The sequence below is a fragment of the Misgurnus anguillicaudatus genome, chromosome 2 (genome assembly GCF_027580225.2).
Source record: "Misgurnus anguillicaudatus chromosome 2, ASM2758022v2, whole genome shotgun sequence".
NCBI lineage: Eukaryota > Metazoa > Chordata > Actinopteri > Cypriniformes > Cobitidae > Misgurnus > Misgurnus anguillicaudatus.
Window position 1 is genome coordinate 717103 of NC_073338.2, and position 18742 is coordinate 735844.

Here is an 18742-nt window from a genome sequence, read left to right on the forward strand (position 1 = left end):
TCTCAATTACAGAATGCATAAAACAGGAGTAAACCATCATCTCTGCAAGAAACTGACACCTCAATTTCAATAATCAATGATGAAAGAAGAAAGTTATTCCAGTACAACTACAAAACAAATTTTTGAAGGGGAAAAACATCAAATAACCAACTCTCTGCTGTTTTACTGACAGAATGCCAGCAGGATTACACTTTTTCTACTTTTTATTGCGGAAATGTTTCCAACTTTCATGCAGCTCCATATAATGTATAAAAAACACCACAAAGTTTATCATAAAAACAAGCTTTATAAACAAAACACACAATTACAGAAGAGCTGAACAATACTGCCATTATGGCATATACAAGACAGAGAACTGGAGGCTATGAAAAGCATTTAAAGACATGTGATGGTGTCTTAGTACTGAAAGCTGCGTTTGGTCTGAATGTCATCCAGGATTTGTTGCAACTCCTCATCCTCAAACCGACCTTCCACACTAGAAAAAAAGAAACAAAATACATTAAATAACCAATCAGACAGACTGGTTACACTGCTGATCTTAAACTTAAAGTGATGTAATTATGTAAATATACTTCAGTTTATTCTAGTTTGACATGCAAGTCAACTATGAGGAGACACTTTTAAAAAATATACATTTAGACCCTAGTGAATTAGGGAATAATAGACAGAATTTAAATCTACCCTATCTGTCTAAAATACAAGGAAAACGTAGTGTCCATGCATTAGTGCTCATACTCATACAAAAAAAGAGCACAATTGACGTGCATGAAAAATTTCAGTCTGGTTATTGGCCTGTGCTAATTAAAATCACAAATGACTTCTAGCATCGGAGCTACTAGATGTTAGTGCTGCATCTGACAACCCTGTTCCTGAAGATCTACTTTTCCTCCACACCTGAACCTGCCAATCATGCTTTTTACGGCTACCCAAAAATTTGAGGCATGTGTGCTGAAGCAGGGTTGGATTTAAAGTAGGCAGGAGCGGGTAGATCTCCAGGAACAGGGTTGGCGACCACTGCTATAGACCATCCCATACCTTTAGACCAACTGCAGAATTACATTGGTATTCAGGGAAACGCATTGGAAAGATTCAGATCATATCCATCTAATCGTTATCATTTTGTTCTTATGAATGGGAAATCATGCAAGTAATATAGGGATTAGCACAAGGATCTGTATTAGTGCCTTTGCCATTTTCAACTAGGGATGTGCACGAATTGTCAAATATTCAATCTGCAATAATAATTCCAATAGAAAAAAATCAGGGTTCCCACACCTTAGTTAAAGGAATAGTCTACTCATTTTCAATATTAAAATATGTTATTACCTTAACTAAGAATTGTTGATACATCCCTCTATCATCTGTGTGCGTGCACGTGAGCGCGCTGCGACGCTACGATAGCATTTAGCTTAGCCCCATTCATTCAATGCTGCCATTTAGAGATAAAGTTAGAAGTGACCAAACACATCAACATTTTTCCTATTTAAGACGAGTAGTTATACGAGCAAGTTTGGTGGTACAAAATAAAACGTAGCGCTTTTCTAAGCGGATTTAAAAGAGAAACTATATTGTATGGCGTAATAGCACTTTTTTGAGTACTTTGACTCGCCTGAAAAGTCCGCTCCCCTTCTCACTCTCATAATGGGAGAGGGAGGGTGTTACTGCGCCGAGTCCAAGTACTCCCAAAAGTGCTATTACGCCATAAAATATAGTTCCTCTTTTAAATCCGCTTAGAAAAGCGCTACGTTTTATTTTGTACCATCAAACTTTCTCGTATAACTACTCGTCTTAAATAGGAAAAACGTTGATGTGTTTGGTCACTTCTAACTTTATCTCTAAATGGTACAATTGAAAGAATGGGGCTAAGCTAAATGCTATCGAAGCGTCGCAGCGCGCTCCAGCGCTTACGTGCACGCACACAGATGATAGAGGGATGTATCAACAGTTCTTAGTTAAGGTAATAACATATTTTAATATTGAAAATGAGTAGACTATTGCTTTAACTTCAAATTCAAGGACCTTTCAAGGACTTTCCAGGTCCAATACCCTCAAATTCAAGGACTAAATGTGGGGACACATTTCAAGTGAGAGCAAGGTTACACCGTGTTACCTTTTAAGATACATTGTTACAGTTCCCTTTTGAGGGAACTCGCGCTGCGTCACTGCGGTGACACTTTGGGGACGCCTCCAGGGGTAAGTGCGTCTGAATGTGTCAAATTCAACCAATGGTGAGGCTTAACGACAAAGACAGGGTGACGCGGGAGCCAGAAAGAATATCGCTATTCTCAGGGAACAACAGTTACATACGTAACCCGAGACGTTTTCATGTGTCAAACACAACTATGCAAAAAAGCATTTTGGTATGAATCAACATTCACATATAGAAGATATAAGCATTTAAAGCAGAAGTTTTGCACGTGTGCGTAAAAAGTCTAGAATTATTATGATATTATCCTACACTACACAGGGAATAATATGGATTTTTTTCCCAGAAAACTTCTTGCATAAAACAGATTTAAGCACTTTTAATGACCTGTATCTATGTATTAGGGGTGGAACGGTACACAGAAGTCCCGGTTCGGTTCGTACCTCGGTTCAGGCGCCACGGTTCGATTCATTTTCGGTACAATAGAGGGAAAAGCAAAACCAAAAATGAAGGCGGCATTTTTTTTAGTACTTAAGCTAATCTTAAAAACATAGGTGTCCTTATCAGTGTTATTTTCAGATGTCATGAATATGAACTGAAATGCATTTAACATACTATCTCGTATTTCAAAAATGTACACCACTTTAAGTAATCTTGTACTTATCTTTCATACAAATATGGGTTCAAATGTATTACAAGTGTTACCTAAATACATTTTAAAATTACATTTTTATTTCATATCAATGTACTAAAGAACAAAAACATAGGCTTGTAGGATGAATTAATAGGTGTGTACGACTTCACGAGGCGCTGCAAGAAACGACAAGTGGATGACGTCAGAGTAACGCGAGAGCGATTTGAAATCAGCCTCCTCCGCAAGATTTCTCGCGGTACTCTGACGCTGATGGCGCTGCGTAAAGTTTAGCACGCTTAAAAAACTGAAAGCAGCTGAACTCAACAGAACTGCCCTGCGTATGCCTGTTGTATATAGCAGGACAATTTATCTCCTACTTCTCAGCGTGAGAAATACAAAGTGTGGCGTTTGAACTGAAATGCGTGTGTGTCAAGGTGAATGCGTGAGACTTGAGAGCCCTGATTAGATGTATTTCCACTCACATACCTAACAACTGCTGAACAACGCCGACGCACAGTCCTCGTCTTTTCCACCACTCTCTCGCCTGTACTATTGTAACTGACTGGAAAACTGAAGTTTTGCCAAACTTGCGATCTTAAAGAGGCTGGTGGAGCGTCTTACTCTTGTGAAACACCACTTGCCATACTCGCTGTCGGCTGCTCATTCACTGAATGGACCGGCGTCGACGTGACAAAAAAACTGCAGAGTGCCAGAATGTAGATGGGCTCTGATAGAGCGCATACACAGGCGGAGCTCGGATGCATCGGCGCCAATCAGAGCTTCAGAGCTAAAGCGGGGCAACAGATTAGCTGTCCATAAAGAACCCGCCTATCTAACAGTAGTTCCGCATTGCATTAATTATTTTGCAGGCAAGTTTTTTTTATTTTCATACCGTGTATTCTCCGTTTAAATTCATGCACCGAACCGTGACCCCCGTACCGATTCGGTTCAAAACGAATACATGTATTGTTCCACCCCTACTTTGTATGTATATTTTCAAAAAATTCCCAAGGTCTAGAATTTTTCCCCCAGATTCACAAACTTGGGAACCCTGAAAAATGCAATTTGAATGTTTGTTTATTTTTAATGTGCCACCGCAGGGTTAAGGCTACTGCTCATTTAATGCTCTTTTACAGACTTTCATGTAAAACATACATGAACATTAATTTGAATTTATTTCTGATTGTTTTGGCAATTCAAATGGCACACTAATTTAAGTTTTTAGAGTTTTAACGCCAGGTTTTCTGATTTTGTCCACTGGCTCATGTGTCATTAAAGGGCACATTATAATTGTGTATATATTTGTGAATATATTTGTAAATATATGCACAAACCAACAGACAGGATAAATATCTGTAAATGAAAGACGAAGCTCTAGATATGGAGATTATAAACATGACAGGTGCTATGATCATGAAGTCTGTTTAGAGGTCTTGACGCCCTTTACTTTCTATTAGACCGTAACCTTTGTGTCTCTTTCTCGACTTTCTGTAACGTGTTTGACTGGTTGGTGTAAAAAAACTTTAAGGGCATTTTCTTGGTTTTAGTGTTTGCGTAGTTACTGCACTTAGCCTTTGTAGGGCAGTATAAGCAAATGCCGCATCAACTTAAAAATACGCACGCACGCACAGTATATAAGCTTAGCTTGTTATGGATATTTCCGAATTATAAGCCTTCTGTGAAATTGTGACAAAATAAAAATATGTAAAACTTCAAAAACATGTTTTTTTATTAACATCATTTGCATAAAAAAATCTAATATCTGAATATTTTATATTAATGAAAATGACAATCCCAATTTAGAGCATTGGGATGGATAGATAAATGCTTAATGCACTTATTTTTATGAAAACCTAATTTTGTCATTGATAATTTCGTCTGCACTAAATGCTGGTAATCTATATTTTTCGTTCACACATAGCACTTACCGGTAAATTACTGGTAATCTTACAACATCTATTACTGGTAAAATCTTGGCAGCATTGATTTACCAGAAAGGTTCTGTTCACACATGACCTGTTAACTGCAATTTACCAGTAAAGACTGTATGTTTGAAAGGGACTAATTTTCACAGCATATCGCAAAAAAAATTCAGGATATAAGTTTTATTTAATTAATAAAATTATCCAGTGTAAATAATAATTAGATGCTATCTATATTGTCCGATACTATTTGCACCTCAGTTTTTCTGTACATTAACAGAATGAAATATAATAACATAATTGTAATAAATATAATCATTTACACTTGAAATGGATTCTGGATAATTGTAAGAATAAAAGCTGTCCCTATTAGGGATGGGAATTGATAAGAATTTAACGATTCCGATTCCATTATCGATGTTGCTTATCGATCCGATTCCTTATCGATTCTCATTGGGTGAGGGAATAAGTACAAATTTGTATGTTTGTATTAACTGGCTTTAATATCTGTTCAGAAGACATAGAACAGAGTATACACAAATTATGTATTATGTGTAGCAACCTCAGAACAAACTTAAAGGAATATTCCATTTTCTTAAAAGAAAAATCCAGAAAATCTACTCACCACCATGTCATCCAAAATGTTGATGTCTTTCTTTGTTTAGTCGAGAAGAAATTATGTTTTTTGAGAAAAACATTGCAGGATTTTTCTCATTTTAAATGGACTCTAATAGACACCAACAACCAACACCCAACTCAACACGCAACAGTTTTTTTCAACGGAGTCTCAAAGGACCACAAACAATCCCAATCGAGGCATAAGGGTCTTATCTAGCAAAACGATTGTCATTTTTGACAAGAAAAACACCAAATATACACCTCTAAAGCACAACTTCTCGTCGAGATCCGGTCGTGATGCGCCAGCGCGACCCCACGCAATACGCCATCACGTCAAGAGGTCACCGAAGACGAACGCGAAACTCCGCCCCAGTGTTTACATGTGTTGAGAAAGAGGACCGTTCCGATGTTGTTGTATGTCAACTGATACTAATTAATTTCTTTGTGTCAGTTTATTGTTTACAATGATCCGCAAATGTGCGTTTTATATATGTAACACGTGACCTCCCTACGTCACTACGCATTTACGTTAGGTCGCGCTGGACCGGACCTAGACGAAAAGCTGTGCTTTAAAAGTGTATATCTGTCATTTTTCCCGTCAAAAATGACAATCGTTTTGCTAGATAAGACCCTTATGCCTCGTTTGCGATTGTTTATAGTCCTTTGAAACTCCGTTGAAAAAAACTGTTACGTGTTGAGTTAAGTGTTAAATGTTGGTGTCTATTAAAGTCCATTAAAATGAGAAAAATCCTGCAATGTTTTCCTCAAAAAACATAATTTCTTCTCGACTGAACAAAGACAGACATCAACATGTTGGATGACATGGTGGTGAGTAAATTATCTGGATTTTTCTTTTAAGAAAATTGAATATTCCCTTAAAGGTAGGCGAGCTACTTCTTAAAGTAAAGTGCAGGGACCTATAGCCTAGGGCAGTGTTTCTCAACCAGTAAATATGTGATAGGACTAGGAATTAATAAAACAGAACTAGACTGACATAAAACATGCAACTTTTGGTCATGCATGCATTTGTTATTTTCTTTTGAAAAGACATGATGCTGGACAAAATACAGCAAATTAACCTACCGAAATGCAGAGACATCTACTGTGACAAACGGATGCAATCCCTTTACCACAAATTTTTTCACTACTCGGCAGAGGTGGACACTACTTGGGTATTTTAGTTTCATTTTCCAAGCATCTGTGCTTTATCAGTGTTTTGTCTTGCTTGGAATTTTTTTTATTTACTTGACTAAAAATTTTTCACTACATTCTAAAGCATAGAATCATACTGTGTATTCCTTTTATATTGCATATTAATATTTTTATGTAATTGTGTATTAAATAAATTGTGTAAAAGTAAAAAACATTACTAGATTTTGAATGTACTTAAATATTAAAAATAAACCAAAGACTTGAAATTATGAAATCCAGTGAAGTTAAAATTGTGATAATATCATGGATTAAAGTGAAAAAAATTATTCTGACTGAAATTTTTTTCAGGCCAAGTCATATTCCTTGTAATTAGGCGACACCAATAGCATTCTAAGGGGAGATGTTTTTGCCATTAATGCCATATTGAAGTCTACTGTGGCATTTATAGGGTTGCCAACTTTCACTATGAAATACAGCAGCAGTGCGAGTATGTTTTTTTTGTGAATAAACAGTGTTAACACTTAATTACAACATATGATAGGTTTATTAATAGTTTGTTAATTTACAGCTTTACTTTCAACACAGTCCTTTAATTGAACCATTACCTTTAATATCTGTCTAAAACAAAACACTTGTGACTCCTGCACTAAGGGTTAAAAACGTTATCCCGTCATGTTAATCTACTTGTGACAAACTAAAAAAATGTATTCTGTAAGATGTAGTTTGCAGGGCATTTCAGATTAAGGTGAAAGAGCTAAATAACTCACCATATAAAATATGAATATCACAACCTTTAATGAATCTTAATTATTTATTAATTGTAAATCTTATTAATTTTGGCATTTACTTATACATTTTTTTAAATAAAGGTTGAAACTGTTAAAATTAGTTAATGCACCATGAACTAACATCAAGTACTTTAATGACATACACATTAATTAATAAATGCTTATATACTCTATATTTTTCATAGTTTGTTCATGTTATATAATGCATTTAATAATGTGAAGTGGTACAGAAATGTTTATATCATATTATTCAGTACACATAAACGAATAATCCAGGGTCTGTTCTGCTCACACAACAGCTTACAGTCACAGCTCTAATACAGTATATGTATGAATATAAACCCTGAACGAGCAACTCGAATAAAACTCGTGTACAATTCACACAGAACGCCTGTAATCCTAGTGACAGTTACATTAAATGACTGTACCCTTTATCAACAAATTATTATTTTACAATAGAGGCAGAGCTGAGGTGCTATTTTAGGCCCAATGTTATGCACTTAAACAACGCATTGTGCGCAACGTGCGTATATTACACAAGAACAAAATTCAAGCTCACTAAGGATAAACAGTCAGTGATGAAATAAGGATAATAAACAATAATGTATATATCTTAGTAAAGGTATAAATTGATTTAGTCAAGAGCAGTGAGATATCAATTGTTTGATTAACATTAGTGACAGATATAAGCAAAAAAAGGTAACTTAAATGGTCGTGTTTGAGGATACTTGCAAAGAGGGGATTTTTGACGCATAACCTTATGTGTATTTAAGGCCAATAAAGCAGCAAAAATACTCACAAGCTCAAAGAGAAGCGAATGCGCGACTTGTTTATTTCCCTCATACAGAAACAGCGCGCACATTTAAGACTGTGGTTATTGTTTCAATTTAAAATCACTTGTTTTTAAATGCGGATACATGTACAAACGTCAAGATTTCCTGACCACGTGCACACACAACTGCAAGAACTGACAGGTGGATGACAACAAAGTACTGCGAGAGCATTTCGGAAGCAGTCTCGTCTAATGAGTTCTCGGTTTGCTCTCACGGGATTTTGATGTCATCTGACTGCCTCTTGGTTCTTGTGGCGCCACGTGAAGTTTACCCATGAGTTGAGAGGCATCCAGCTGCAGCCCCGCAGACTCACTTCTTGCTAGACACAAGTGACTGGACACCAGTGGATGGACAGCTGACGTCATTTCCGTATCGTCATTCACTTTTCAAATTCAAAGCGCCATGCACATGTCAGCGGTAAGAAAAAATAATAAACTGTCGATGATTTATCGGTCATGTCAGAATTCAAATGCACAAACTAGCTAGACAGTTTTAGGGGACAGGAATGAGGTGTGGTGTGCACAGTGTGCCATATAGTTTATTTGGAACTGTTCATGTTTTATTTTCTCTTGAAATCGGACCCCACAACCTTACGGGCCTGACTGTTGCATCTTCATTCTGATGGTCAGATTTGTCTAATTTTACTAAGATGTGTGTAATTTCCAATAAATATTGCAAAAACACGAAGTGTTCATTTGATCTGGATTGTTTGGTAAATTGTCTGATCATGTGAATCTACGTATATTTTAAAAACAGTTACATTTAAAAAAAACCTGTGGTCAATTAACATGTACAAGTCTGTTGTAATGACAAAACGTTATAGTCCATTGATCTAGGCTGAATTTAAGTCACAAAAAATAGTGAAATGATCTGAACAATATATATTTTCAAGGTGGTTCTTTTGAATGCAGTTTGCATGAATTATTGATGTTACAGTATTAAGCATATTATTGGGAATTGTTTTATGTAAAGAGATATGATAAAGATCATATTTCAATTTGCACACAGATTTTATATTACATATTTTAAGTCATTAAAGTAAAATTACGGAAAAGACGTGTGCAATTAAGTCCTGAAAATATAAAATAAATATGCTGTCTATCCAGAGGTAAAAATATGAAATAAAATTGCCGTTCATCCAGCGGTGAAAACGGAAATTAGCCGCGAAACGGAAATGACGTAAGCTGTCTATCCACTGGTGTCCAGCCACTGGTGTCTAGTCGGAGGTGAGTCTGCGGGGCTGCAGCTGGATGCTATTGCATGAGTTTAACAAACTCGTTGTATTAGCCACTGGTTAGATCAGCGTAGCATTCAAAAACGATCACGTACGAGACAAATCAATTAACGTTACCCCCAAAATACAGGACCCTATGCTTACAGTGCAAAGACACGTAAATTACCTGGCTGATTTTTTTAGCCCACGAACTGAAAGGCTTGCCAATCTTCCTCATTTCGCTAAGCCAAGTTCATCTCCATTGGTCTTATACACCTTTCTCGATGTCCAAAACATCGGATCCTTCCTGCATTACAAGTATGTCCATGCTAGCAGAAACAAAGTTTTAAAAGTGTTGCCAGATCTCATGAGACAAATAAGCAACCAGGCCTGTGAAAACAAGCCCAAAACAAGCAACTTTTCTACGCCCCCCCCATCCGTAAGCCTCAACAAAACACAATGCTGTTAGATTATTTTGGTCAAAGCTGTGAGTGATACGCACGCAAGAAGGCAGAACGTTGCTAGCGTTATTCCTGTGTCACATTTTCGGGAGTGAGTCTTGTTCCTTACAGACATGACACGAACATTTAGGGGATTCACTCCATTTACATGCGGTTGTCATTCCCGAAAGTTTGCAGTGTGTACGAGACCATTGAGGAGAACGGGGCTGCATTTTTTATGTTTCTATGTGCTATCATGTTGTACGAGGTCCGCACAGTGCTTTGAGTCATCCCACACGACAGGTTGAATCCATTATTTTACTCCTTTCTCTTTCTCCCAGTCTTTTCCCACTTTGTCCCAGGCATTTGTTCCTCCAAAAAACTCTCCTACAGTCCAGTCAGTCAACATCAGTCGAAACTCGCGCGCATTAATTTAAAGTTTACATCACTCACTGACTACGTTTTCCTAGCCAGAAAAAAAAACAGATTGCCCTCCTCTGCCTCTGATTGGCTAGTACTCGGTGCCATCTGGGTCAAAGCCAATTAGAAACAGGTGTGGGTGGGAAAACACTGCTGTCTCCTGTGTGTATGGGGAAAGGGGAGAGACGGAGAGAACAGGCTAGACAAACTCCTACGTTTAAATAACATATAGAAAATATCTGATTGACAACTTATTATGGAGCTGGGATCAAGACCAAATAAGCAACTACACTTTATAAACAAGCCCAAAATAACGCGACCCGCGACTACCAATATTACCAATAGAAAAGCAAGCCCAAAGTCGCTTATAATAAGCGGACTTGGCAACACTGAGTTTTACCTCAGCTTAACATGAGATACAGCCAGAAAACCCGGAGTGGATCTGGTGCGTAGTGATTACAGAACGCTTACAGTGATGAGAGGAACGTGATTTCGCTCCACTCCAGGCTTTGATCACATTCCACTAAACAAGGTGAATACACGGCGTCTTTATGAAAAGTTAATTTCATAATTTTGCAAATGACGGAAATCCGTCGTACTGCAAAAATAAAAACACTGATAAAATACAAATACTTGAAAATGTACTTTTAAGTAGAAATACTGAAGTGTCCGCCTGTTACTGCTCGGTGAAATGTGTTTATCCTCGTCTCGGTCATTTTATTCCTCCCTGCCTTTGTAAACGGAGTAGCTAGAGGTGCACGAGAGATACTTTCTGCAGCCTTTGAGCCAGTGTGAGAGCCAGACAGATTATGGCTGTCATCAATTTGATGGACAATGACAACGGAGATCTGTATAGTAAAAGTTTACATAATGTAATGCCGCTCACATTAACATTAACACATTACCTTCTGCATTAATAACAGATGGCGTCCCGTTAACTCCGCTGGTGCTTGACTCGCTGGTGTTGTTGTGTAATAGTGTATCAAACACGTGACAGTCCTGCAACCTCCTGCAACGCGACCGCATTGCCGTATTTTCGCGTGAAATATAAGTTATTGATTCAACTGTTTCAGTGTTTCACAAAGCCTCACTCTGCCCACCACTAATTATAACCAAACTTTTGATCGTTCTGCCTCGATGCAATGTTTGCTGCGTTCTAAACCAAAACAACACAGCGCGTGTGTGACGTCATGACACATTTGCAACGAGCGGAACCGATAAGCGGAATCGTTAAGCAGGCATCGATTCACTTGATTCCCATCCCTAGTCCCTACACTGAACCCTAATCCTACCCAATATAAATTTTTCTTCTAAATAAACACTCCTTAGGCACTTTATCATTTTCTCTTTTCAAACAATTTCTTGATGTAATCTCGTACAAAAAGGGAGAAGAGCGATGTTAGCAAAAGGTGGATTTAATCCAGCGACACTGTGCCAAAAGCCCGTTCCACGGACCTTACACTGTGCCTCCGCCACTGAAACAGTTGATTTCACCACAACTTTGGAGCTATAGTCGACTCCGTAATTATTTTATGGCTTGATGCTTAAACTGACCTAGGGATGAGGGCTTTGGCCTCCTCGGCAGCCTCTGGACACAGATTGGCCAAACTTGCCAACTCAAACTTGTGAAGTTTCTTCTGCAGCAGTAAGCTGTAAAACATGGGCAAATATTTGTCAGATGTGTAAAAAACAAAACGACGAATATCATACACTGTTAAATTTGGTCAATTTCTGTTGTTCAAATTCCCAATGGCTTCCTTTAAGAAAAATTAATTACTCAGCAAACTGAATGATCCAAAGCATGCATTATGTTGTCAAAAATAAAATTGTAACCATCTAAAATTTTAGCCGGGGCAGCTTTGAAACTTGGTTGATTTGACGGTGAATGACCCAAGCATCAGTGCCTTAGAGACATGCAGACAGAATGACATTTACCTGCGCACACTAGCGATGGTCTCCCTGTTTTTGAAGCGGCTGAATCTGGCGGTATAGTTCAGGGTCTTCATGAAAACCTCAGACAGCTCCTGCTCGTCCTCTGCACTTTCATTCTGCTGCTTTCGATGCTCCAGTAACATGTGAACTTCTGAGTTTAGCAACGTCTCGGCATTCTCAAACTCTGAGATAAAGATAAAGCTTTCATTAAAAACTACAACAGACTGTTAATTCTACTGTGATGATGACGACAACATACTTAAATAATTCCAATAAAAAATAATAACAAATTGTGTTGTTTAAAATGTTCAGGTTTTTTCCCTAATACAATAGTATTAATACAACAGCAGTATTTTCCAAAGTAGGAATAAAAAAATATGATGGAATTTAATGAGTAATGGCAACTGTGTGCTTAACAAAATTTATCAAAATATTTTCTTCATCATTTATCACAATACTTCCAAAATATTTTTTTTCCTACTATGGAATGATAGCAAAAGACTTAAAGGAATAGTGTACTAATTTTCAATATTAAACTATGTTATTACCTTAACTAAGAATTGTTGATACATCCCTCTGTCATCTGTGTGCGTGCACGTAAGCGCTGGAGCGCGCTGCGACGCTTCGATAGCATTTAGCTTAGCCCCATTCATTCAATGGTACCATTTAGAGATAAAGTTAGAAGTGACCAAACACATCAACGTTTTTCCTATTTAAGACGAGTAGTTCGACTCACCTGCAAAGTCCGCTCCCCTTCTCACTCTCATAATGGGAGAGGGAGGGTGTTACTGCGCCGAGTCTAAGTACTCACAAAAGTGCCATTATGCCATAAAATATAGTTACTCTTTTAAATCCGCTTAGAAAAGCGCTACGTTTTATTTTGTACCACCAAACTTGCTTGTCCCCTCAGCACTGAACTGTAAGGTCTCATAATCTCCATTTCTCATTCGAATAAATCGTGTACGCTTAGTTTTTGCCTGAACTGTCATCTTTCTGTTCCTTAACACATCACAGTGTTATTAGTAGTAAGATGCTTTCCTGGGTGCTGTTTACACTTGGCATTAACATGTGTTTTCGTCGATCGGATCACAAGTGGACGACGTTAATGCCAGGTGTAAACGGTGTTCAAAACGTTTTGAGCTCGTCCACTTTCGACCACTTTCAACCACATCCAGAGGTGGTCGAAACCACTTTCGATCGGATCGCTTTGGAGTTGCGGAACGCACATGTGGTTGAATGCGTTCGAACAGCCACACACGACCGCCTTCTCTCCGCCCATTTATCTAATCTGAGGTATTAAACACAAGTTTTACGTCTTTTTTGACTTCTGGCGTGAACATTCGGTGAACAGCGCTATTTTTAGCCTTTCATTGATAAAATTAAGCGGCTAATCTCCGTAGTTTCGTTTTGAAAGCGTGTGAAAGTTGCGCGATCCTATTTCATCAATTGCGCTGAAAATTCAAAGAAAGCTCTTACATACTCATGTACAAAACACTGTGCAGCATGTTTACTTGCTAAACAAGCAGTGCACTCCGACATAATATTAGTTTGCGTCCATATAAACTCATAATTACTCCCGCTCGGGTTTGAATGACAGCAGAGAGACTCGCCCACCGTCTCACAGACCACCCCCTCATAGTATTCAGCACAGAAGCGGTCGAAAGTGGACAAAAGAGACGGATTTAAATACCAGGTGTAAACGTCATGTGTCTCTCTCGTCCACTTGTGATCCGATCGATGAAAACACATCTTAAAGGCGGAGTCCATGATGTTTGAAAGCCAATGTTGATATTTGAAATCACCTAAACAAACACGCCCCTACCCCAATAGAATCTGGACCTTCTGTTGATAAACCCGCCCCACACATACGCAATCCGGCATTTTATTTGATTTGATTGGCTATAAGTGTGTTTTGGTAGACGGCCCGTCTAATTTTCCAAAGCGTTTTTCAAACATCGTGGACTCCGCCTTTAATACCAAGTGTAAACAGCCCACAGTGAGGCTGTTTACACTTGGCATTAACATGCGTTTTCATCGATTGGATCACAAGTGGACGACGTTAATAACAGGTGTAAACGGTGTTCAAAACGTTTTGAGCTCGTCCACTTTCGACCACTTTCAACCACATCCAGAGGTGGTCGAAACCACTTTCGATCGGATCGCTTTGGAGTTGCGGAACGCACATGTGGTTGAATGCGTTCGAACAGCCACACGCGACTGCCTTCTCTCCGCCCATTTATCTAATCTGAGGTATTTAACACAAGCTTTACGTCTTTTTTTGACTTCTGGCGTGAACAGACGGTGAACAGTGCTATTTTTAGCCTTTCATTGATAAAACTAAAGCGTCTGATCCCCGTAGTTTCGTTTTGAAAGCGTGTGAAGTTGCGCGATCCTATTTCATCAATTGTGCTGAAAATTCAGAGAAAGCTCTAACATATACACGTTAAAAACACTGCGCAGCATGTTTACTTGCTAAACAAGCAGAGGACTCCGACATAATATTAGTTTGTGTCCATATAAACTCATCATTACTCCTGCTCGCGTTTGAATGACAGCAGAGGGACTCGCCCACCGTCTCACAACAGACCACCCCCTTACAGTATTCAGGACCGAAGCTGTCGAAAGTGGACAAAAGAGACAGATTTAAATACCAGGTGTAAACGTGATGTGTCTCTTTCGTCCACTTGTGATCCGATCGATGAAAACACATCTTAATACCAAATGTAAACAGCCCCACAGTGTCTGAACTCTTGTTGTTGTATGCACATGCCATCTCAATGAACAATAAATACGATGTTAGGTAACTTTTATATGATAATATAACCTTCCTTGTTCCTAGATAACATGAATAACAAACTCCAGCACGAATATAATCTACATGTAATTATAGCATCCTCACATTTAGAAAACGCGAGCGCTGATAGATATAATGTAAGTTATGTGATAAATACTCTCACCTTTAGGAAACATGAGTTGAGACGCGTCTTCCTCTACATCACCCACCTGAGCTGTTCCTCCAGAAGCCATCACACAAACTAAACTGAAATATGAATACCTTAATAAACAAAACTTCACTTTATACCAAATTCAGTCTCATAACTGCACCTCACACAAACAAACACGCGACCTTCTTCTTCTTCTTCTTCTTCCTCCTGTGAGTTCGTAGCGGTTGACCAAAACCGTTTGCTGCATTTTCGCCACCTGCTGGCATGGAGCGCAAGGCTTCATAGAGAGTATGCACATGACGTCACCGTCGGCGAGATGGGACTGCGGTCTAGAAGCACAAGAGGGAAAACTCTCATTCGGTAGTCTCAGCCTCAGACGCCACGCCCACAAATGAAGGTCTGGCTACGCGAGACTACTCATTCGGTTTTGGCAACAGCTACTAGATGGCGCTTCAGTAGCGCGGCCGCCATTTTGGAATGAATATTCTCACAGCCAATTCATTCTCAGCGAATCTCACAGCCAAATCAGAAGCGCAATAGTAAGTTTCTTGAATTATAATTTTGTTCACTTGCTACACCTACACGAAATGCTGTATTGTCTTGTATGTATGTGTTGTGTTGTTGTTGTTATAAGTTGTGGAATCCAATCATTAAATAGATACACATTTGAGGTAGTTTTTTCTTGCTTTATTATGTAATTCTATTTTATGCTTCTTTACACATTTACTAGTATTATTAGTTACCAACTCCACTAGGTATGAAATATATTTTGTACATATTAGTCCCCTGGATCCCGCTACAAACATTATAATCTTATAGAACATGATGCATTGTTCTGTCTGTTATCCTATAATTGCCACTTTTGGACAGACTGTTTTTTTTTTACTAAATCCATTTCGAGCAATTTAGATGTATGTGTGTATATGTGTTTGTATATGGAGCCAAAATATTATGTGTGGATGAGTTTATGTCGGTATGTTGGTATGTAAAATTAGCCTATATAAAAGTGGAAGACTTAAATATCTGAAAATAAGTTGTAAAAAGGGATTAATGATCACTGGTCTGATTATATATTCAGTTTGAGTTTGATCTTTTAATGTGCAAAGTAGCTGATATTGCCATTACTTCTAGTTGACTACCGAGTCGCTCTCATTCCAAAATGGCGGATTCGTAGGGCTACTGCTGGGCGCTGGTGTTGCAATGGAACATTCTATTGAGTTTCCTCTCAGGGGGGCCGCAAGCAATTTTGGGCCCTATGAAAAAATAGGGGGTCAGGCCCCCACCATACCCATTTCGCACCAAACATACACAATCCAACCTACAGTAGCAAAATCTTTGTCTGTAATTTAATAATACAGAACTGTTTATTTTGCTATTGTTTTGACCACAATTATCAGTATTTATAGATACCTAAAAGCTAAGATAATTTATTGTGCAATGTAAATTTAATTGAAAAATACAGTACATTAATCAAATATTCAGAGAAAATGCAACATTCTTAAAGATTAAAGATAAATGTGACCATGCCTGTGAAAACCCAGCTGAAGTATTTATTTGTGATTTACTGTTTTCCACATAAAATCATCCTATATAATGTAAAGAACATTTTGTGAAAATATAAACTTGATATCTTTAATATTGACTGAGTAATGTCATGTCGGCGATTGAAATCATAGTGAAATTAATGCTTGAAATTAAACTGTGATGCCTTTTCTCTCACAATAAGATTTGAGACTACTAGTCTGATTTTCAGAGACTTTAGTATGATATTCAGAGACGGTTACACACACACCAATGACATTGTAACATTTAAAAACTGCGTACAACAACAATGCATCTTTTCTATACATTTACATTATGCCTCAAATAAGACTGGGTGAAAAATGCTTGACCAAAGCTTGTATTATAATTATTAGTATTATTTATAAGGTAAAGAACAAGTTTCACACACTAGCAGCTTCAGTAAAGCAAAAATAACGACAGATCATTGAAACCGTGAACTTAAGAAAACAGCTATACTGTTATTAAATGATTCTTCAGACTGTTTTTTTAATCAACGGGACTCTAAAATGAAATGAATGACAACTATAGCAGATTACAACATACATAGATTTCCATTGATTTATTAAACCTGTTGCAAGGTGAGAAGCTTTAATAAACATAACTGGACTAGTTTAGCCTTCGTTGCATTTCAGTTTTATCACAATCAACTCGATTCACGACTGCATAAAAATACTTCTTTGGCATATTGTGTTACAAAACATTGGAGTATGTAACCGATCACATTTCTTGTTGTTGAGATCTATAAATTGTATGCTCTCATTTGTATTTGTATTTGTATTTTTGTTTATTTTCTGTTTGGGACAGGCAACCCAGTCACATTGCGAGTGGTCATGTGACCTAATTAATGACTGAGTGAAATCAGGTGTTTCTTTTGTTTTAATAAAAATGCGCCAGTCAGAGAGACTGCGTGGCTGATAAAGTGAAACGTATCTTCTTTTTGTCTTATTTAAAACGCACTCTGTTAACAGGTTATGGGCCCAGTGAGCAGAGTTAAAGTAGAAAATTTTAAGTGTTAAAGACGCCGGGTAAAAGTCGCAACGGATAGCGTGTACCTGAGTCTTTTAACATGAAACGAAGAGAAAAAGAAACCGCGACGAGCCGCTGGTCTCGATTAGTCTTTGATGGAGATGAGAAAAACTACGAGCTATGGGAGACAAAGTTTTTAGGTCATCTTTATTTACAAGGACTGAAAGAGACTATTTTAAGCGAGTCTTTTGAGGAAGACGAGGAAGATACGGCGAAAAACGCCGAAGCCTATGCAGAGCTGATACAGTTCCTGGATGACAAAAGTTTGTCGCTGGTTATGAGGGAAACAGCAGACGATGGAAGAGCGGCATTGAAGATTCTTCGGGAATATTATGCTGGCAAAGGAAAGCCCAGAGTGATTAGCTTATACACAGAGCTAACGTCATTGCAAAAGTCGCCCAGTGAGTGTGTTACTGATTATGTCATCAGGGCTGCGACCGCAATCACCACTTTGAGGAACGCAGGTGAGAATCTGAGTGATGGCCTTTTAATAGCAATGGTTCTGAAAGGACTTCCAGAGACATTTAAGCCATTTACCATTCATGTTACCCAGAGAGATGATAAACTGAGTTTTGCAGAATTTAAGACAAGGCTTCGGAGTTATGAGAACATTGAAAATATGCGGACAACCGTATCCGAGGACAATGTTGAAAGCTGGAGCGCAGCCTGGAAGAAAAACCGCTTTTGCGGGTACAGCAGTTTGTGGTGCTGGTACAAACATTGTTTGTTACATGTGTGGTACAAGAGGCCACAAAGCAAGGACATGTCAGCGTAAACAGTGGTGCAGCCAGTGTAAAAGTAATAGTCACCGCGACGCAACGTGCAGACGGGGAAGGCAGCGGGACAATGCACAAAAAGTTTCCGCAGAGCCAAGTGACAAGGAGTATGCTTTTCGGGCAAGCGACGCTGAGATGCAGGTACAAACTATCAAGAGGAAAGGCCTAATGGTGGATGCAGGTGCAACTTCCCACATCATCACGGAAATCGAGAAGTTTCAGAGGTTTGACAGCAGTTTTCAGGCCAACACACACTGCGTGGAATTGGCGGACGGCACTCGGTGTAACGGGGTCGCAAAGCGAAGAGGAGACGCGGAGGTATATTTGATTGACT

At 38.4% G+C, this 18742-nt stretch overlaps 1 protein-coding gene across 4 annotated transcripts; it reads right to left on the reverse strand.

Annotated features, from left to right (window-relative positions):
* Positions 1–266: 266 nt before the first annotated feature.
* On the reverse strand, positions 267–15348 carry polr2d (RNA polymerase II subunit D). Of its 4 annotated transcripts, none has more exons than XM_055201110.2 (5): positions 15226–15275; positions 15056–15138; positions 12102–12282; positions 11721–11816; positions 267–475 (listed from the first exon to the last, which is right to left on the reverse strand). In XM_055201110.2, exons 2-5 carry the CDS (start codon positions 15123–15125, stop codon positions 397–399), a joined length of 426 nt encoding a protein of 141 aa, XP_055057085.2. In that variant the 5' UTR covers positions 15126–15138; positions 15226–15275; the 3' UTR covers positions 267–396. The 4 variants fall into 4 exon arrangements, with proteins under 4 accessions (XP_055057085.2, XP_073727829.1, XP_073727828.1 ...); XM_073871728.1 differs by lacking the exon at positions 267–475 and adding an exon at positions 11034–11175 and having other exon boundaries at positions 15209–15348; XM_073871727.1 differs by lacking the exon at positions 267–475 and adding an exon at positions 11034–11175 and having other exon boundaries at positions 15226–15287.
* Positions 15349–18742: the final 3394 nt, after the last annotated feature.